Raw genomic sequence first — 21614 nt, 5'->3', positions numbered from 1 at the left:
TTAATGTTTTTTATTTATTTTTGAGAGGCAGAGAGAGACAGAGCACGCGCAGGGGAGGGGCAGAGAGAGAGGGAGACACACAATTCGAAGCAGGCTCTGGGCTCTGAGCTGTCAGCACAGAGCCCGACGGGGGGGCTTGAACCCACGAACCGCGAGATCATGACCTGAGCCGAAGTCGGATGCTCAACCGACTGAGCCACCCAGGTGCCCCACAAGCTTTCTTATTCATATTAATGTTATTAATTCTTTAAGACAAACTAAGACATTAACTTACACAAGTAATCAGGGAAAAGAATTAAATCCTCCCACAGTCAGAGTATATACAGCAATTCAGTTAAAATGATTGTGCTTTAAGGCCTACCCAGGCGCATCTAGAATTTCTTGGCTGCTCAAGGTAGCCCTGATTCTCCAAGCCAAAAAGTGCAAAACAGGGCAGAAAACAGATATTCTTACCACCCTGAGAAAGGATAATGTCAGGGCAAAGGCGGGGGGGGGGGGGGGGGGGGGGGGGGGGGGGACCATACATTTAAATAGAGCTTCATATATTCTGAGTAAAACTGATCACACCCAGAAAAATCTCTTCTTCCCTGAGGGAAGCTAAGAACAGACTTCTAACAGTCAAGTGTACATGGTAGGATTTTCTGTTGCTCTTGACAGAAGGGATTCAGCCTTTGAAATATGTGGAGCAAAACTGCAGATTTCAGTTTCATGATTAATGAACTAAATTACGTTTTATTTCTTAAATGTGTTGAGGATTCATCCTGTGGTCTTCCCTCAAACTTGAGTAGGGCTGCTGAACAGCACATCTGGTTACAGGCAAAGAGCTCTCTGGGTGGTTCTCCTTTCTTCCCTCAGAAAGAGGCAACGCAGGGAACTGCAGAAACTTTTATTGGACAAGTGTGGTTTTTTAATCCTCAAATGTAATGATTATTCTCTCTGTCCCCCCTTTCCCAGGAGAAGGCGATTCATTATTAAGATATATCTAATTCATATTTTAAAAATTCTGTTCCACATGATTTTACATCACTTTTTAATACTTGCCTTAAAGAAAATATTTGCATGCATCAGGCAAATATTTTAACATCAATTTGCCTGGGAACGATGTTTAAGTATACTTCATAATAACAATTTATATTTTCTCTGTAATTATCACTTTAAGTAAGGGCTGTGGTACTGTAGACTTTCATATACGGATAAATGCGTTATTTTTTTATTTTTATAAGTGCTTCTCCTATCCAAACACACTGCTGGGTGATGAAATGTGTCACTAACTACCTGACCATCATTCTACAAGGTATATAGAGAAATAAATGTTGCCTACCTCCTCCTATGTTACAAAAGCATGTATGAGTTTTAAAACATTTCAAAGAAACGTCAAGGGGGTTTGTGAATTCGAGCCCCGCGACGGGCTCTGTGCTGACAGCTCAAAGCCTGAAGCCTGCTTTGGATTCTGGGTCTCCTTCTCTCTCTGCCCCTTCTTTGCTCATGCTCTTTCTCTCTCTCAAAAATAAATAACATTAAAAAATTAAAAAAAAAAGAAAAGAAACACCAAGGGGCGCCTGGGTGGCTCATTCGGTTGAGCCTCCGACTTCAGCTCAGGTCATGATCTCACTGCTCGTGAGTTCGAGCCCCGTATTGGGCTCCGTGCTGACAGCTCAGAGCCTGGAGCCAGCTTCATATTCTGGCTCTCCCTCTCTCTCTGCCCCTCCCCTGCTCATGCTGTCTCAAAAATACATAAACACAAAAAAAAAATTTTTTTTAAAAACATCAAGATCCAGAGATCTACAATAATAGAAAATGTGCAGTCCTTTAAGACACTTTCTCCCCACCAGTTGTGTGGAGCTCTTCCTTACCAAACTATGTAAAAACTAATTTTTTGAGCAGTAGCCCTCCAACTGTGGTCCCAGAATGTCCTTTAACTACTATGCCACTTTTCCAATTTTAAAAGGAGACATGTTCTCATGTCTAGGGAAGGTTCCCCGCTAGAACAAGCAGAAAAGAAACAGCGACTGTTTACTCTGAAGGTCCTCACTGCTGGATGGAAATGGATCCACTGGCACCTGAGGAATCTGGGAAATGGCTGTGACATCAGGGTTCCCACAATCCTTGAGGAGTTGCTGTTTGTTGTGCGTGTGCTGGTTGAATTTTTCTGATGAGAGCAAGTGGGTTATATGTTTGTGTATGTTCTGAATGTGGGGGAAACACAATCTTTGAAAATGAGATTAAAAATTCTTCTGTTGGGGTGCCTGGGTGGCTCAGTTGGTTAAGCCTCGGCTCTTGATTTTGGTTCAGGTCATGATTTCAGGGCCATGGGATGGAGCCCTCCATCTGGCTTCATGCGGGGCTTGGAGCCTGCTAGGGATTCTCTGTCTCTCTCTCTCTCTCTCTCTCTCTCCCTCTCCCACTGCCCCTCCCCTACGCTCTCTCTCAACGGAAAACAAAACTGCCCCGTTGGTTTAAGAAAAATCAGTAATGGACGACATTAATACAAAATTGTGTAAAAAATAGAAAGGAAATATTTCAACACCAAACTATGAACTGTGTCTACCTCAGGGTGGTGAAACATGGGTGACTTTATTTTCCCATTTAAACTTTTTAGTGTACAATAGAACAGTTTCTAAAATGAGCATGAATTGCACGTTGGTGTTATGCCTATATATATGCGTATATATATATATATATATATATATATACGCATATATATGTATGTGTATATATATATATATATATATGCATATATATATATGTGTATTTTAGGGTTTTTTTGAGAACGAGTGAGAGAGAGTGAGTGGGGGAGGGGAAGAGAGAGAGGGGGAGAGAGAGAGTATCCCAGCAGACTCCACACTGTCTGTGCAGAGCCCCATGCAAGGCTTGAACTAACAAACCATAAGATCATGACCTGAGCTGAAGTTGGGTGCTTAACCAGACTGAGCCACCCAGGTGCCCCCATGCTTTATTTCTAAAATATTACTCTCAGCTAGAGAGTGTAAAACCAGCAGAACCACACTATACAAAGAAAGAAAGAAAGAAAGAAAGAAAGAAAGAAAGAAAGAAAGAAAGAAAGAAAGAAAAGAGAAAAGGAAAGGAAAGGAAAGGAAAGGAAAGGAAAGGAAAGGAAAGAAATCTATTTACTTACACAGCTTTGCTATATACACTATGGAATATGCCTCCCCACCTCCCTACCAAACTCTCTAATCTTAAGAAAATCCTCAGGGTAAATTAACAATCATAGCTCATTTAGAAAATAATTAAGCAATACTTGTAAAAGTGCCGATCACTTCTACCGGAAGCATGGAGGAAAGGGGTTCACTCAGGCCAAAAGGAAGCAGATCAAGGAAAGAGTCTCAAGGAGGGGAGATGGGAGCAGAACCTTGCAAGGGAGCACAGGTGGGTTTGCAAAGAGAGGTGCAGAGAAAGGACATCTCATCAGAAGTGAGAGAAGCAGGAAGGAGACTAGAGGACGTGGGAAATGTCCCAGCCTAACTAGCACGCTAGGGAAAAGTAGGGGAACAGTTCTGATCTACAGTGAATGGGCAGGCTGCTGGGACCTGGATGGAAATCCAGAAGGCACTGGTGATTTTAGAAGGTAAACTTGCTGAGATCCCGACATGGATTGGCCAGAGGTGGAAAGGAAGGAGTCAGGGTGAGCCTGTAATTTCTGAGGTTTGCATCCTGGGTTGTGATACAGAAACACAGGAAAAGCTAAAAGGGGATCGACTGGGAAAAGGGAGTGCCATACTGTCATGTTTTGTTGTTGTTCTGTGATGTTCACGTGGAAATCAGTTGAACAGGGCACTACGTATATGGATGTGCAGTTCCAAGGGGGGCCCTGAAGCTGTAACCTGGGAGTCATTAGTATGCAGACCTATGCTGAAATGGTGAGCCTGGGGGCGATCTCCCAGGCAAACAGTATAAAGTGGGAAGGGAAGTAGAGGGGACCCAGTGCTTGAGCTGGATTAGAACGGGGGGACCCACTAAAGATGGGGAGGTCACCCATTCACTTAAGCATTCCCTGAGCCCAGGCAACAGTTTAGCAGCTGTCCCAGTGGTATGGGACTACTGTGACCCAGACAGGTATTTGGGACAGTAGCCCTGGTGGAAAATGGAAAGAAAAGTCACGATGTACACAATTATTTAGTGTCACTTCCCAGTCTGGATTGATGACAATATGTCAATGCCCAGGCATAAAAGCTGAGATTCAATACCTATTTCCACTGGAAGATTCAACTTCATATATTTATGAATCACCTGAAAAAGAAACAAAACAGTAACCGGTTCCCCAAACCTCTATTTCCGAGAAGTCTCTAAGTACGCTAGTATAAAATGAAATATCAGAGAGAAAAAATACGTGAAAATGCTTGGTTGTGTTATAAACCATTGACCTCAACAGACCCTCTCCTTTTCTGAGGATTCTAGAAAGCAGCATTTAGGGGGCTTCCAGGGTCTGTAGGCAGGAGTCTTCTGGGCAGTACACATACCTTGGGCAGCCAGTCGGACACAGGGCATGAACACAGTCGGCACAGGACACAGTCGGCACAGGGCATGAAAAGAAAAGGATGGCTGACGAGGGCAGGAGGCTGGACACTGATTCCCCTACCCCCCACGAGGCCCAGGCCAACTCCACCAAGCCCTTTGCAGCCTAGCAAGAATCTGTGTGGATAAATACAATAGAGATTGGAGAAAATGGGCTTGTCTGTAAAAATCCCAAGTGCTGGAGAGGCCTTTCAGTTTGCCCCAGAGTCAAGCTGATTAAACTTAGCACGTCCTGGCTCAAACTTTGATTGAGTTGGGCCCCTTGGCCTTTAAGTTGTATATCTGAATCCTCTTTGAAAAGATTTGGCCTCCCCATATACATTTCGAGTGCTGGGAGAGCGCCCATCTGTTTTTATGCTTATTTATAACCACAGCACCTTCCAGCACCGTGAGGTCCTTTAAAATATAATGACATGACTGATGATGAGTAATTAAGTGAATAGGGTGAATGTTCTTACTCTCAGACAAACGTTTGTGGGAAAGCAATTTCCCTTGCGGCCCCGGCCTGGCACTTCTGCTTCTAGTGAACACCCAAGCTCCGATTATCTTGGAAGGTATGTGTGAACCACCACCTCTGCTAAGAAGACAAAGTATTCTTTCTGCCCGTTCGTTCCTTGCTCCCACTGCTGCCTTGCCTTGTTGACCTCCAAGTTCAGGGTGTGGTAGGGAGCCCAGTCGAAAAACCCAAGATTTACAGAAGGGGGTGAAGAATCTTCCTCAAATGTCCTGTAAACCATTTGCCTAAAAAGGGAGGATGAGGGGAAGCCAGGGGTCAGATCTGGGGACACACACACACACACACACACACACACACACACACAAGACTTGGGGTAGCTGTTGTTCTTCCCTTGAGGGAAAGAGGGTTCCGCTAACCCCAGGGCCTGACTCTAGGGTGGCCAGTGTCTGTCCTGCGTGAAGACTGGGGTACAGTGAGGGTGTGTGTCACAGCTCAGCGGCCCCTCCCTAACACGCCAGCCCTCCCGCTCTCGCTCTCCCATCTGCCCCGGTTTCTTTAAGCACCTGGAGTTGATGTGCAGAAGCATCTCACCCGCCTCCACGGAGACAAAGCCTCTCCTTCCCAGGCTCCATCCCTAGCACCCGCTGACCAGGGGCATCTAGTCCCCCCGCCCCTTCCTCCCCCTTCCTGGAATCCTGACCACCCTCATGTCAAAGGCAAGAAAGGCAGAACTCCTACCAGCTAACTCCGTGTTTCTGTGAACACGCGTGTATGGCATACATTTATGCAGTCCCTGGAGTGTCTTCGTGACACAGATATTTCCTATCTGTTGCTACTTGCGTAGACGGGTCTTCCAGCTGGTCGCTCTGCTGCCAAAGTCCAAGGATTTTGGAAGGCAAGGCCCGTCCCGCCCCGGCCCCGGGGGGAATGCGCCTCCTTTCGGCCGGAGAAGGCAAGCAGGCTCGCGGGTACATCCCGCGGCGCCCGGGGCAGCCGCCTCGCCGCCCTGGGAACTGGGAAGGCGAGGGCGGCGGTGGGGTGGGGTGTTTGCATCTTTGTTCCGGCCCAGATGAAGAGCAAGAAAATCTAAGCCACTGTCAAGCTCTGTTTCGAAAGTTAAAATGTAATTTCTCTGCTCTATCAACTCCCTCCTCCACCGCCCCCCCCCACCCCCAAATGGAGAGCCTGCTGTTCAGGCCGGGTGCGATCTCCATTCCTGCAGAGAAGTTTCCCGAATGGTGTCTCCTCGCCCGCCCGTTAAGAAAATTCCCAGTCGCTTGCAAACAGCTCCAAGCAGACGAAACAGCAACTGGAGGACCTGTCCTTGTCCTTTCTAATAACGCGAATCATGAGGATTCAAATTAAGACGCATTTTTCAGATTCGTTCCTCATTTGAAGCTGAGTCTGGGGGTATCGATAACGGCAAAAATAAGCCTCAGAGATCTTGGGAATTAGAGCTCCCTCATTACGTGGTGCAGCAAAGAGGCTGGGACATCCAGTACCCGAGGACTGATTTCTGGTCATGACTCTCTTCCTGTATCTGAGAACTGCGGGGCGCAGAACCCTTAAGATTCCGATTGTCCCTGGGCTCTTCTGAGAAGTCACTCATGTATGTGTGTGATTGATTTGTTCTGACAAGTTTATTTTCTTTCATAAAATTTCCTTCACCAACCACTGGTTGTGTCTTTGTTCCCCACCCCACCCTTAAAGTGACTATCGTCCCTGTAATCAGCTTCCTAGATATTTTTTCAAGAAAAGTGGTTCCAGGGCAAGTGAAATGTAGTGATTTTTTGTTAAGTCTAAAGCTAAAATCGGTAGTTCCTAATTTTCTGTACAACTACTTCCTCCAGGCTGCCTCACTTTATTAGACAAAATGACCACGCCAAGAATCTACTAATATTCAGACTACGGTGGAGACATCTTACTCAACAACTTCTACAGGTGGAAAGCAAACCCGCAGACCCCGAACACCGATGACTGTCCCTTCCTCAGATGTCTTGGCAATGCATTTCTGCATTTCCTGATTTAATAAGAAACAGCATTTAGAGAAAAGAAGGTCGTGGCAGTTTGTTGATATTGTTATTACTGTTTGAGATAGTTTTTAATTGAGTGCTGTTAGCCTGCTCCTGGAGCTGGTGGGAATTACAAGAATCCAAATTCTTGTGGATAAACATTAATGCTGTTGACATAGACATCCTCTCTGTATTGTTGAAAAGGGAGTTAAAGGGAAACCGTTTGGGGTGGTACTCGGTCTGAGTTAAATTAAAACCGAATTCCGCCGCAGAGCACCCAATCAGATTACAGTGGTGTGCACTCACAGGTAGTTCTGTAAATGTTTGGACACCAAGTGGACGCAGGAAGTTAGACCTTATCCAAGTAGCTCCTGTAAATGTCTCATCTCTAGCTCAGAGGAATACTCCAAGAATCCTGTTGGTTGACCTTACGAATTGGCTTGAATAGAGGATGCTGAACCCCTAAGTTTTACTTTTTTTTCCGGATGTAGTTCTTCCCCAAGAAACTCTTCTACCCCTTGGGGGGAGAAAAAAGAGAAGCAAAACTCAAGACTTATCTCCTTTTCTATAAACACTACTCGCCCTATTTAAAAAAAAAAAAAAAAGTACCTCCTAGCTCTTCCTCTAGCTCCATCTCTCAAAGACTAAAAAAGAAATATATGATCTTAGAACCGCCACGGACAGGAGGCACGCGGGGATCGCCTTGCGCGCACAAGCTCACAAGCTCGCAGAGATCTGCGACATCCCGTTACCCTAGTCCCCGATGTGCCTGCGAAGAAGCCGAGTTCTCCCTCGGCTACCGGTCAGCTGGGGTGGCGGTCCCGCTGAAGGAGGGAGCAGGTAAGCAGGGTAGAGGGGAGGGATTGTAAAAGAAATGCATTTTAAAAAAATAAAAATCAAACTGACCTCTAGTTGAAATCTACAGATGCCATTTAAAAGTGAAAAAAGGTCTCCGAGGTGGCTGCTGGCCGGGCACGCAGTCCCAGACCCGGATCTCAGTTTATCGGAGCCAGTGGAGTAGGAAGGTATCTGTGGTTCTGAAGTTGATGGGGTTCCCCACCCCCCGCAAGGCAGGGGAGCGTATGTGACACCTTGTTCGTTTGGAGATGGTTTATTCACTCGTGTTGTAAAATCTAAAATGACGCCGCTGGGAAGACGAAGGAGCTGCTGGGCCCCTTGCGACCCCCGGTCTAATCTAAGGATGCGGGGGACCCTAAAGTTCACCATGCCAAAATGCACGGGTGCCTGATGCCTAAGATGCGGCAGAGGCGCTTGGGAGTCTTGGAAAGGGCTTCGTCACAAATGAATGGTGGAGACACTCGCTCACTGTCTTCTACAGTCGGGGGGTCTGGAGACCCGGCGAGTATTGGCAGTCTGCGGCCTCGGACTGTACAGGCCCGGATCCCTGACCTTCGCACTCCGGGCTGCCCTTCTCCCCAGGGCGGGTGAAAGTCACCAGACTGTCAAATTCTCCAAAATATTAAGAGAAGGAGGCCATCCAGCGCCCTGCTCCTGCCTGTCAGATAAACAGGATTTGCCACCTCTCCTCTGGACTTGACCTGCGACCATAGGGGCTCCGTGACCTGTCTTGATTCTGGATTTCACTGCCTCCTATAAAGAGAAAAAAAATCTCCAGGCTACCTTTAAAATGATATATTTCCTTGGCTCCTCTTTGAATCAAGATCACTGAGGCCCAAATTCAGAGTGCCAGCAACAGCTCCAGGGCCCCAGGGTGGTGCCGAAACATTTCTGGCGCCGTGGGCGTTACAAATGCTGAAACTCCAAGGAAATTGATATTCTGATGTGAATTCCAACTAGGAAGCACCCTAGAGAACATTCCCGCTCCCCTGGGCGTACCTCGTGCGGGGAGGAGCCGGCGGCGCTGGGCCCAGGGAGTGTGGCGGGGCGACTCCTTCGCGCCGCGTTTACACCTCTCCCTTTGTGACAAATCGATTTCCCGCGCCGCTGTTCTGCATTTGCATCCCGCCGCGGCCCGGGGCCCAGCTGCGCCCGGTGCACACTTAGCACCGGCTTGGGACTGTGTGCGTGTGTGCACGCGTGTCTAATTGACTTTCCGTCTACCTTTTTATGACTACATGTGTTTCCAACAAAAGGTCTTATTAGGACAATCTGGTTTCACTAATTTAGAGGTTGGGAACGTGGAAGGCAGGCGCTTTTTTTTTTTTTTTTTTTAAGAGTTTGCAGAAGTTCAGATTAAGAAATGACAGCGGGATGCACCGTGGTCCTAGGAGTAGGTCTGCCTATTTTTATGACCTGTTCCTCTTTCCTCTCGCTGGCTTCCCCTGTTCCACCCCCTTCACACTCCACACTGCCCCATTAGCCACTGGATTCCTAACTGTTAAAGAACCATTTCTTTAACACTTAAGGCATTTGAACCCAGAAGTCTGAGAAATTTACTGGGCTGGGGAAATCAGTAAGAGGGAAAAGAAATCATTCTACAGAGAAGAAAGTGCAATGAATATCAACCGAGGAGGAAACAGAATTGTGCTGAGGAGTGACAGAGATCAGTGAGGTCTTACTAAGGTCGGCCCAGGTTATAACTGGAGAATTTGCAATATCGTTGTAAATGAAACCTGTTTTACTAACGGGAGCTGAAAAGAATATTTAGGAAGAACAGGTTTCTATGTCACTGAGAGAGTAAACCCGGGTCTTCTACACGTGCCCCATCCCTCTGAAGATGATGGCTTGCCACTTTGGGGTAGACTGCCAGCAGGCTGCAAGGGGCACCTGATTCTTGGGGTCATTCTCCGTCCCTTTCAGGCTCCAGAGCCCAGCTTTAGTCGTCTGCCTGAAGACTCCTCTCTTCTCTGACTCGCCCTGGGAGCCTCACTGTCCACTGCCCACTGGAAGCCCAGCAGGGCCCAGTGGGGGGCCCGACTCGAGCAGCTCACGACAGCTTCCTTCGAGACCCCTGATGGCGGACCCGAGGACTGAGGACAAGGGTCCTCCTGAACACTATCACCCCACTGACCAGACCTTCCTATTCTCATCTCAGAGATGAGTGAGGAGGTTGAGGAAACAGGGCTTCTAAAAGCAACAACTATTTGTTGGAAGAATAGGCCCCAGTCATCTCCAGAAAGCCAGGCCTTGTTGTGTTTCTCTGCTACTTTCTTAGCCCCAAGTGTCGGTCACTTTGTCCCCATCAGCGCGGTCTGCATTTCTGCTACCTTCTTCCAGAACCGTCTGTCCACCATCCTTCCTTAAACAGCCTCTCTTTGGCTGGCACCCGAGCCTCAGTTTCCTCTCGGGGGCCCACTCCCCACCAGGCCTGTCGTTACTCCTTGAAACTCAGAGATGCCTTCAAGAATCAAGGGGGCGGGCTCCCGAAGTTCGCATCCCCTTCCCTCCGGACACACGGTCCCCAACTTCGGCCGCTGCGCTTTTTGTGTCCTTCGGCACCACGGCGGACGCCACGTGCGCAGCGCGACCTCTGGCCACGCCAGGTCTGGGTCTCACAGGAGCCACCACCGCGCGCCACCTACACCTCAGGCGTTTCCCAGGCGGCCTCCACAGTCCAGAGTCGTTCCATTCGCACCAGGAGGCCACCAGGAACCCGAGCTCCCTTCTCGTGGCGTTCCCTCGGCAGCCCTCCAGCCCTCTTGTATCCGGCGCCCATCGAGGCCGACGCGGGCCCCGGACTCGCTGTGACCACCGGCCTTGGGCCTGCTTTTCACATCCCTCTGCTTGTTTTAGGGGTAAAGCCACACTGGTTGGTCTCGCCCGCCCCATCCTGGTCTTTTCACGCAGCCGTTTCTTCACGACCGTGTTTTCGGTTGTGGGTCCAGCCTCCAGTTCTCCGAACAGCGATAAATGTGGCGATTAATAATTAACCAGGGCGAAAGGAGAACCGCGGAAGGTGCGGAATCAGAGAAGCTGGGCGATTCGGTAGCCTAGTCTCCCTGTGCTTTGCATATTTAAATTTTCCCTAGCGAAACGTTTAAAAAACAATCACATTCCGCCGCGCATTCTCTTGGAGCTCCAAGTGTGTACGCCAGCAATTAACTCCTGCTGCGGACGCGTGCAGCGCGAGCAACCCCCCTCCCTTCCACCCCTTCCAGGCTCCAATATCTTCAAGAGAGCCTCCGCCGCTGTGCCCAGCCATTGCCCGGGACTTGGGGACACCGGGTCTTCATTCCTCAGAGCTGGCCTTCTTTCTGTAGTAACAGAGCAGGCCACCTTTCCATCAGCCTGAACTCCCCGTCGCCCTCTGCCTCTGGGAATACGTAGGGTGGATCGACCCCAGTTCGATTTGGGCTGAAAAACGCGGAGGGGATCCTAGGCCTGGACCCAGGAAGCTGGGCGAGGGGCAGGCGGCCTGCCCGAGCAAGGGGCTTCCCCTGCCGCCTGCTTCTTTGCAGCCCTTTGCCCGGGCCTTGCTTCCAGCTGTCTCTGGGTCCTGTTTGCTTTGTCTATTTCCCGAGAGTCTGATATTGGCTTTTTTTTTTTTTTTTCTTTTTTAAACCGTGGAATGCCGGCGGGTCTCCTGTGTCTACAGGTTCCCAATTTGAAGACCAAATAAATAATGACACGGAAAGGAATTAGCTTCATTTAAAAACTTCCAGCCAAGTTGAGACCCTTGAAATCTCAAAAAGGAAATATCAAGCCCCATGTCACCTGGGATGAGCCAGGTGACAGGTCTGTTACAGACCCCAGAACGTAGGGATACATTTGGGGGTCACCTTTTAAGGCATGGTTAATGAGGCCAGCGAGATTTCCACGGAGACGCGGTATATCAGTAGGGAAGGATGGGGAAGGGAGACTGTACGGGGACTTTTCTCGAGGTCTTAGGGCCAATAGGGAGAGCTCCTCGAATGTGACACTAGGCTCGGCTTTGGGGCCCGAGCTTCCCCTGCGCATCTCTCGGGTGCGGGACCGTGCGGGCCGGGAGCTCGGGTTTCACCCCAAAGGACACTCCCTCTGCTTCGCCGAGTCTTCCCCAGGCACAGGCCTTTGATTCCGCCGGGGGTCTCGAACCCAACCGCAGGTGGAGGGCGGCCACCGCCGGGCACAGAGAGCGGCTGGGCCGCTGGGGCTGGGCGCTCCAAGCGGCCCCTCCCGCACGCCCCGGCCTCGTGAGCCCCGCGCGCCGGGGCCGCGCGGGTGTCGCCGCTGTGCGCCGTGCCCTCCTCCTCCTCTGCCCCGCCTGCCTCCGAACCCGCGCTCGCGACCCGGGAGGAGCCCCCCCGACCCGGCTCGGCGCCTTTAACCTTCCGCCCTCCCGAACAGGGCAGGCTCCCCGCCTTTACACCCCTCGGGGACCCTTGCCCAGCCAGCCCGGTTGCCCCGCGTCGCCGCGCGCGCCCCGGACTGAGGGGCGGCCCAGTGGGTTTCAGAGACAGTCGGCGGCGGGCAGAGTCCCCGACCCCGACCTCGGGGCCTCTCCCTGCAGCGGCCGCCTGGGCTACGCCCTCGTCAGAGCCCTCCTTTCCTCCCCGTCTGTGACCGGCCCTTCCTCCGGCCACTGCCACCACCTCTCCTCGCCCCCTCTCTCTCCCCTGGCCTTGGCGGGCTGCAGGCGCCCGGCCGGGACCCCCAGCGTCCCCAGCCCCCCACCCCCACCCCGTCCCGGACACACACTCCCGCGGGCATGCGCCCCTCACTCACTGTCCTGCTGCGGGGTGTCGCTGCCGCTGGTGAGTCCCGGCGACTCCAGTAGGCTCCGGCCGGCCTCGCCCACGCTCTCGTCCGCCTGCGCCGCCACCATGTCCCCGGCTTCCTCCAGGTCTAGCAGGTGACTGACGGAGAAGTTCTTTTTCGCCTGCAGGGTGTCGAGGTTGCCCGGGCTGTCCAAGCGGCCGCCCAGCGCCGGTTGCCGCTCCAGAACGTGCCCGTAGCTGGAGGTCATGGTCTCCCCCTCCGATCCCACCCACCCCCCTCTTCCCGCTCGAATCAACACCAAACGCTGTGGGCGCGAGGGGGGAGAGGAGCAGAGTGGGGAAGAGAGAGGGGGGAGTGGAGAGAGAGTCAGAGAGAGAGAGAGAGAGAGAGAGAGAGAGAGAGAGAGAAGGAGGGGAAGGACAAAAAAAAAAAAAATTGGAAAGAGGGCGGGGGACCCCCTTCTGCGGAGCAGAGTTCTGCACCAACAGCCTTCGACAGCCTCGGTTGCTTTCCTGAGGCCAAGTCCGGCGCGGTCCAAGGAGATAATCCACACCAAAAAATAAAATTAAAAAGTCACCCTATGTTCAAGTCAGGAGAAAAAAATTCCTTCCAGCTCTCCAAAAGCGTCCACACGCACACACTAAAAATAATAATAAGGGGGAGAAAGGAAAGGGGAGGCCAGCAGGGCGGGGGAGTTAGGCAAACAGAAGAAGAGAGAAGAAGGGGTGGGAGAGAAGAATCAAAGTGGGGTTTTTTTTCAAGGTTAAAAAAGTTATTCCCAGGCAAGAGTTCAAGCACCAACAGAAGAAGGCTTGTTCCAGCTTTAAAACATCTTCAAGAAAACGTGTTCCCCCTCTCTGCACTCCTGTGGATTCTCAGGAGTGACTAAAGTTTCAGGAGGAGAGGGTGATGTCTTGCAGATGTATTGGAGAGCAGGATTCTCACTTTACTTTTCGTAAGAAGAAAAAAAAGGGCTTCAAGAGTCCGAAGGAGGGTGGTGGTGGGTTTCCCCCCTTTCCCTTCTCTCTCTCCCCCTCTTCTTGCTGAGCTCCTTTTTCCTTCTCAGTTGGATCAAGAAGCTCTCTGGCACTTCAAAAGGCACAAACTGGCATGCAGAGGAGGCTTTGTAGGGAATACAAGAAAATTGGAGACCCCTGGGAGGGCAGATCTCGACTTAATAGGAGCCTGTAATTACGTGGCAAAGCCTTTGTGCGGTGCCTGACGTTTTACAGACCCCCTTTCTCCATCACAATCTCCTTCTTCCTCCTTTCCCTCGGACCAAAAAACAGTCTGATTAAGAAAACCCCCTTTGCCAACATCTGAGCAAGAGAGAAAGAGAGAGGGAGGGAGCCAGAGAGGGAGGAGGGAGCGAAAAGGGAGGGAAGAGAAAGCGAGAGAGCCCCTTTGGATTTTTTAAGTAAAGGTCTAATTATCATTCCCCTGCAATAGTATCACGGGGAGGAAAGACAAACTGAAACCCACAGTCACTTCAAACGGACTGATTATTTTGCCTGGGCATTAACTCCTCCAGATTTGTTTAAGATCTTGTTGGAAAATCTCATTTGCATGTTTTGATAACAGCTGCGGGGAAACTTGTTGGAAAAAAATCCACAACTATCTCAATCAAATTTTCTTCTCTCTCTCTCTGCCTTTTTTTTTTTTTTTTTTTTTTTTAGCGTTTCCTGCAGTTCTAACAGTTTTTGGGAGTGGGGGTGGGGGAGTGTCTGAGAGAGAATGAAGGAGAGAGCAAGCAAATTAAAGCTACGTTTGGCTCCGTAGAGACAGCTTCTTAAATAATGTAATAAAATAACAGGCGCGATAATAGTGGGAGGCTCTCCCACGCTTCTTCCGCGAACCAAAGGCAGGTTAGGGGAGATCTAGAAGGCGCCGAATCGGTTCGAGTCTCTCGCCGCTAGGAATCCCGGGGCCAGGGCAGTGGGAAATTTACATATTTATTTAGCCGGAGGAAAGGACTCTGCGAGTGTAGCATAATTGCTCTCGCCTCCCCCCACCCTGGCCAATTTCGTAACCTCTTTGGTGCGGCCAAGGTCGCTTCCCCAGGCGACGACGCTAAGCCGGGAGGGTCGCGTTGCCCAGATGCTCGGAAGGCAGGGGCACTCCTGGAGCGAGCGGCCGGCCGGGCGAGGCTCCTGCTTAGTTCAGGGTCCGGCCCGGGTGCCTGGGCGGGCGGCGGGGGGCGAGGGGGTGGGGTAAGAGGAAGGACGCGGAGGGATAGAGGAACCCCCAAGTCTACGGATAATGCTCTGCCGTCTGTCTGCTGAGCCCTGACTTGACAAGGAACAGAGAGGTGCTGAGGGATTTTTTTCATGACCTGTTGGAATTTGGTAACAGCTTTAATAGTCTCATTAGAAATGAGTTACTATATGACGAGTAAGTAAAATATTAAGTGCTTATTTGTGGCATTTTATGTTCTTCAAATACACACACACACACACACACACACACACACACTTTCCCACTGCCTTGATTACTAGACTCCCCCCCCCCCCTTTTTTTCCTCCTCCTATAGCCCAGAGGCTCTACTGGAGAGAAAGAGGGGTCCGAGTGTGTGTAAATGCTTTCTGGGCTCCAAACGGCCATAGTTAGCCCAGAACTCCCAGCCCTGATCTGGGAAAAGAACATTTGATGCCATCAAAGGGCTGCAGATTGAAACCAGATGTGCTCGCCTCGGTTCTTTCCATGCATTTAATTAAGGAGCCGGGATGGAGGAGACTTTTTCATCATTAGTCCACCCACTGCCCCCTCCTATTTCCATCCCCTCGCCCTCCTCCGCCCCAACCCGGCCCGCGCGCACCCCCGACCGGGAGCCCAAAGCCCCGCCAGCGCCGCGCGGTGCGCCGCGCGGGTCGCTGCGTCTCCTCAGCGGTCGGGGCTCCAAGCAGTAAACATCTGTCCGCGTCTGGGCCCGTGCGAGCGGCGCGGCGGGGCTCTCGGGACGCCGGTGGGAGGCGGACGCGCACCCGGGTGGGCCCGCACCGAGTGCGGGCGCCGCGCCGGACGCCCTCCGCGGGGATTTCCAGCACCGCAGCCTCTGGGAGCCCAGGCCGAGCGCCTCACGTGGCACTGCCACCCGCTCGCTCGAACGGACGCGACTCGATCGCGCAGAGGTTTTCCCCAGACGTCCTGCTGGATGAGCTTAGGGGGAAAGGCCGAGGGGCCGTCTCCCCCTTCCCCGCACGCCGAGCGCGAGGCACCGCTGGGTTTGTCCCCGCAGCCGGGGGCAGCCTCCCCCGCTCTCCCCTAGCCTGCTCAGACCCGGAACCGGCCCGGGCCTCTCCCGCCTTCTCCGCCCTCATTTACAGTTGAATTTCACGTTTCTTTCCGTCCTGACACTGACCGAACTGCCCTTTGGGACAAAGGGCTGGGTAAGAGGCCGTGGGGCTTCTGACGGCCCCCCGGAACGTGCTGCTGCCCCTGGAGACCGACCCAGCGATCTGTCAGTCGAGGAAGATCGCCCTTCGGAGAAAGTTGCCTTGTCCCTGGTATGCGGTCGGGCGGTCTGGTTACTGACCGAGAGGTAGCGACGGGGGAGATCAGGGATGGGCCGTTGGAAACAGAGTCGGAAGTCTCCACTTCTACTCCCCCGTGTTCTCGGGAGGGATCAGGCACTCCCTTAACATCATCCACTTGTCATTCGTGTAATAATGTCAACCAGTCCTACCACTACCAACGAGGATGCTAACGGCTTCCACAAAAACATCAGACACATTTGCTTAACATTTGCCGACTAAATATGTGTATGTGTGTATATATGTTATATTATATAGAAGTTTCGATGCACAACATTTCCCTAAAATGTCTCCGGGAGTGAGAGCTCGAATACCGCCGCCTGCGTGGGGCTCGCTCAGCGCTGGCGAATCGGCCCCTGCAGGGGCTCCGGAGGCCCGAGTCTGGGAGCCCTGCTCCAGCGATTGGGGTGGCCTTTGAGGACCTTGGTGAGGGAGTGGGGGCAGGGTCCAGAAACTGGAACTTGGGAAAGAGAGATGCCAGTGTTGGGACAGGGATTCCAGGCAGGAGGCAGGGTCCCCGTCTCGCAGACCCAGAGCGCTTTTTCTGGAATCCTGCGGAGGAGGCCGCGGGAGAGAAGGCTCGCGGAGCTCTTCAGCCCTCCCGAAGGCAGCTCCTTCCCAGGGCATCCCGTAGGCCGCCGTTGCAGGGGTCAAGCCCCAGAATCCCCCAGCCTCCGCCCCAAATCACCGCAGGGAGTCGGGGCTGCAGGGTGGGCTAGAAGAAGGAGCGGGCAGGATCCCCAAGAAAGCAAATCCCCGAGGCATAGACCCTGCAGAATTGATTTTTTTTTTTACTTGTTTAGACCTTTTTAGTTTTTTTCCTCCCCCCCCTTTTTTTTTCTATTAACAATTGCTAGTGGATTGGATCCACATCCTGATTATGTTTACATACATTTGTAATTTGCTGAGATTCTGGATTTGCTGGATCGTAATTAAAAGCCATCGGGATAACCCTACAGGGAGACTCAAGACTGACTGGAGAGCGCAGTTTCGCCCAAGTAAAATGGTGAAAAGCACGGGTTCGTGCCGCCAGCCGGCCAGGCCGGAGAAGGCTCTCTGGGACCCTCAGAGCCAGCGCCGCCAGGTGCTCTCTTTTAGGCACACAGAGGTGGGCAGGAGAATGCCTTTCCAGAGCACCCAAGGTCGCAGCCTGGCCTCCCCTTGCTGTCCAGGCGCCAGGCCTTGTTCACTGGAGGGGTGGAGGGAGGGGAAAATTGGTGGATCAAAGTTCTCTGGGCTCAGGTTGCAGGAATCAGAAGGGCCAAGCACCTCTAGAATTCAAGAAGGACCATCTGGCAGAAAGATGTCAGAAGAAGGGAAGCTGTGGCCGGGAGCACATGCCCATCTCAGCAAGCAGGCAGCAGGCCTGGCCTGGGAATTTAGAAGGCCCCAGAGAACGCTGTGGCCTGTTTAGTTCCTTAATCACTACTTTGCTTTCCCCCTGTGATTTCCTTTTGGGAAGACTTGGAAGGAGAGCATTTCGAACTCACAATCTCTGAACATGTGTAGATCTTTCCTTGGCTTTCACTTTGACTTCCATCCATCCATCAATCTTTATTAAAATTCTGAAGCGCTGGGTGATGCAGCTAAACAGAACCCTCTTCCACATGATCCTTCCAGCATCTGAGCGCGCCTTTGCAACCCTTCCCTCTGCCCCGCCCTGTTTGAAAACGAACTCCTGTCTCTGGATTCCTCCATAAGCAAGTGGGAGCAAAGCTGGGACTAGCAAGGAAACATGATGAGAGATCAGACCATGGTAGGAGGGAGGTTTGGTTTCTAGCCACGTGCCCTTGGGTGGTCCTATTCATAGGCAGGTTTGGTACTGATCACTGTCCAGGGTTTCCCTGGCACGGGGAACTGGCAGAACACTGCCTCATCTGGCTAGCAGAATGTCCCCCACCCTAAGCATTTCTCCCCCTGAGGTGGAAATCAGGAGTTGCACTCCCTGATGTGTTAATAAGCTGACGTGATAATCACATGTGACAGGTCACAGGTCCCACGACACATAAACAAGACAATGCCACCCTCATGCAAATAATACGCTTTGGGGGTAGAAATGTTCTCCTGCTCCTGGTTGACAATCTAATATATATTCATAGGCGATGAAACAGGGGAAGAAAATGAGATGCAAGATCGATTCCACAGGGGTGTCATATTTTAATGTTTCTGAGAAGAAGCCTCTCTGCCAGATTTGAAAGAAACTCTCCTTTGCCCTCCCAATTCTGGTTCTTATAACCATAGGTGGCATTTTAGGAACATCCCACGCATTGGGTGAATGCTCTCTACCCACACCCACCTCCATCCAATAGCCCTATTTTATTATTTTGAAATTTTGCAAGAATGAAAGAAAACTGGACTAAAAACACATTTCCAAAATAGGACTAAAAACACACACCCATAAGATGGATAATGTGTCCATCCTACTCCAGGCTGGGAGGCCCAATATATGCCCCGGGGGCCATTTCACCACTGGATACTAACTTTGCATGCACCGTTGGGCCAGCTTCAGCTAAAGATATCTGTAATCTGGGGGCACCTGGGTGGCTCAGTTGGTTGAGCGTCCGACTTCGGCTCAGGTCATGATCTCAGTTCAGGAGTTCGAGCCCTGAGTCGTGCTCTGTGCTGACAGCTCAGAGCCTGGAGGCTGCTTTGGGGTCTCTGTCTCCCGCACTAGAGCGCGCAGGCACTCTCTCTCTCTCTGCCCCTCCCCCGCTCACTCTCTCTCTCTCTCTCCAAAATAAATACACATTAAAAAATTTTAAAAAGATATCTGTAATCTGTAATCACATTGGCAAGTGCAATGAATATTCTCAGACCTCAGTTTGTTAAGTGCCTCAGCTGTAATTGACAGTATCGAACACTCTCGTTTTGAAATTTCTTCTCCTGGCCCTCTGCTTCTCTGAGCACTTCTTGGTCTTCATAGAGTACTCCTTTGCTTTAGCTTACTCCTTAAATATTAATATTCTCCGGAGTCCTGCCTTCTGTCTTCACTGTCCTTTCCATTAAACAGGTTGTTACTATAAGATCTCATAGATTTTCATGTGCTAGCTGCCTCTTGTTTGACAGTGAGTCTAATATCTAAATCTTAAGCTTTCTCGTCTACTGACGGTCACCTGGGGCAAATTGAGCAAGTTACTTAATTCTCTACGCCCCAGTTTACTCATCTTTCCAATAGGGCTAATCATGGCCCCTACCGGCATATATTTGCAAGCATTAAATGAGAATGTATGCAAGCCATTTAACACAGTGCTCAGCATATAGTCAGCCCTGAAAGAAAAAATTGCTGTCTTCTTGCTGACATTCATTCATTCATTCATTCATTCCGGAACCTTAAACTCAACATGTCCAAAACTAAACTGACCTAATCGCTCCATGCTTCTCCTCTTTCCCCAGTAGGAAACCAAGGAATGACCCCAAATTCCTGCCTCTTTGACACCAACTCTGGCTTATCCAGGCAGTCGCTAAGGTCGGCCTGTTTTATCTAGCTGGCATCAAATCTGTCACCAAACAGTCACCAAGTGATTGTTGCATTGGTACTGAAGACTAAGTCATACTGGAGCGAACGAACAGGCGACATTACGTGCGAATGCATAGCTATGGTTATTATAGAGTGTTCACGTGACATAAAACATAACAACTCGTCGGGATGCCTCGCCAAATGCCCTCGGAGGAAATACAAATGTGCAGGTACTCTACCTTGTCTCTCCTGAGGAACTCAAGCCCTTCTCGCCAGGCGAATTCAGAGGGACCACACATGGCTGTTGGGAACATTAAGAAAACAAAAGTAAAGTGCCTTACCATAGTCGTGTTATTCGACAAACGTGAATTTCCTTCCTCTGCTCTTTCCCTTAGGCTCAGATGGCCGGGGCGTCAGGTAGCTCTGGGCACCACTGAGAAACAGGAGGCTAAATTCCTGCTATCTTCCTGTTTTAGAAAAATCCTTTAAGGACAGGCATACGCATGTGACTAAGAAGCTGAAAACCGGGAAGGGTTCTAGGCAGGCAGCAGCACACAGCGCTGCCAGGGAAACCATTGCTGACCCTTCATTCCTGCGCCAGAACAGCTAAAGCCTGCTGGTTTTTTGTATCACACCCTGAGAACCAGAGAACCTGCGTGCTCGCTGGATTCTTGGCCCCGCACGAGACATCTGAGCTGAGGTCCCAGGCTGGCTTGCTGCCTCTGCGGGCTCCCCAACTTCTGGGCCCTGGAGCTCTGTTTCTAGGCCAAGCAAAAGTGAGGTGGGCTCTTACAGGATAGGTACAAAACGCTTTGGGCCCGGCTAAGCTTGGCTGATTTGAAACCCGTAAGGCCCTTCAGCTGACTTGAGTGCTTATTTATAGCATACCCAGTGGGTGTGCCGCTTTGGATAACCTTCTTTGGCTTGCTGCTTTCATAAATCTGGAGCCAAGCACGGCCCAGTCTCCACCTGCTTTCTTCTTTGGAGCCCTTGCACAAACCCCTACTCCCGGACAGGGCTCTCTCTTCTCCTCTCCCATTGTCCCCTCTGCCTCTAACAGTGGCCCATACGTAAACAAACTGGCTGTGTCTTCTCTTGGCCAGTTACACTTGTTAGGTTAGGTGTAATATATATTATCTTCCTTTTTTTCTATTTTTTTATCATATCTATTTTTTTTTATCATGCCTTATTTTAAGTTTACGGTAAACAGTACCAACACATTTCGGCGACATTTTTTTTTTTTCTGGCTCACCTCGAAAGGGTACCGTGAGATAGCAGGTGTGCGAAGAACTTAATACAAAAGGTATGACTGTAGATAAGGCCAGCTGTAGCTACCAATACCTCTAGCTGTCACATTTTCCTGACACTCTTGTCTCATTTTCATCACTACAGAAGGAAGAATTGGTAGAGCGGGATTTATGAATTTTTGAATTTTAAAGTCTGAAATAATGTATTATTTCAACACTTTGCAGCTCAGGACCCATTCGCTTAAAGTCACTATTCACCTCTTTTACACAATACATACCTTTGCTTTTCAGGAACCTGGTGTCCAGCTTCATATTTAAAACACCAGAACCGTCCCTCCCAACATACATGATAAAAAACAGACAAAACAAAAACACTCACCTTTTGATCCTTTCCTCTTTCTGAAATTTTTCCTGTGAGTATCTTCTGCTCTTTAAGCCAGAAGTCTGAATCATTTCCTTCAAAGTTTGAAGGGTGTGGTTTATTGAGCGCTCTAATTTGTCAGGTATCTTGGTTTCTCCATTAAAAATTAGTAGACTGAATCTCGGATATCCGATTTTATGTTGTTTTTGGACCAAATGACCATTAATCTTTAGCCACTACCAGACAGGCTATTTGGAGCCTAGCGTGACAGAGAGAGTAGAGCTTTAGAGGCTGTGGAGGTACGTTCCTTGGTTCTGCCTCTCAAAAATTTTGAGCAAGTTACTTAGTCTGTCCAAGCTTCAGCAAGTTGGCTCACTGCTGAAAAAATGTGAGCCAAC

At 50.5% G+C, this 21614-nt stretch overlaps 1 protein-coding gene across 5 annotated transcripts in view; it reads right to left on the bottom strand.

Moving 5' to 3' along the window:
* Positions 1-13879, bottom strand: part of PRRX1 (paired related homeobox 1) — a 78924-nt gene extending 65045 nt beyond the window's left edge. For all 5 annotated transcript variants that reach the window (XM_042925650.1, XM_042925653.1, XM_042925652.1 and 2 more), the window contains exon 1: positions 12628-13879. In XM_042925650.1, coding sequence (XP_042781584.1) covers positions 12628-12868 — 241 coding nt within the window. In that variant the 5' untranslated portion in view covers positions 12869-13879. The remainder of the gene's footprint in view (positions 1-12627) is intronic.
* Positions 13880-21614: the final 7735 nt, after the last annotated feature.

Source organism: Panthera leo, chromosome F3, assembly GCF_018350215.1.
Source record: "Panthera leo isolate Ple1 chromosome F3, P.leo_Ple1_pat1.1, whole genome shotgun sequence".
Taxonomy (NCBI): domain Eukaryota; kingdom Metazoa; phylum Chordata; class Mammalia; order Carnivora; family Felidae; genus Panthera; species Panthera leo.
Note: the sequence above shows the minus strand (reverse complement) of the source record. Positions and strands in the feature narration are given on the sequence as shown.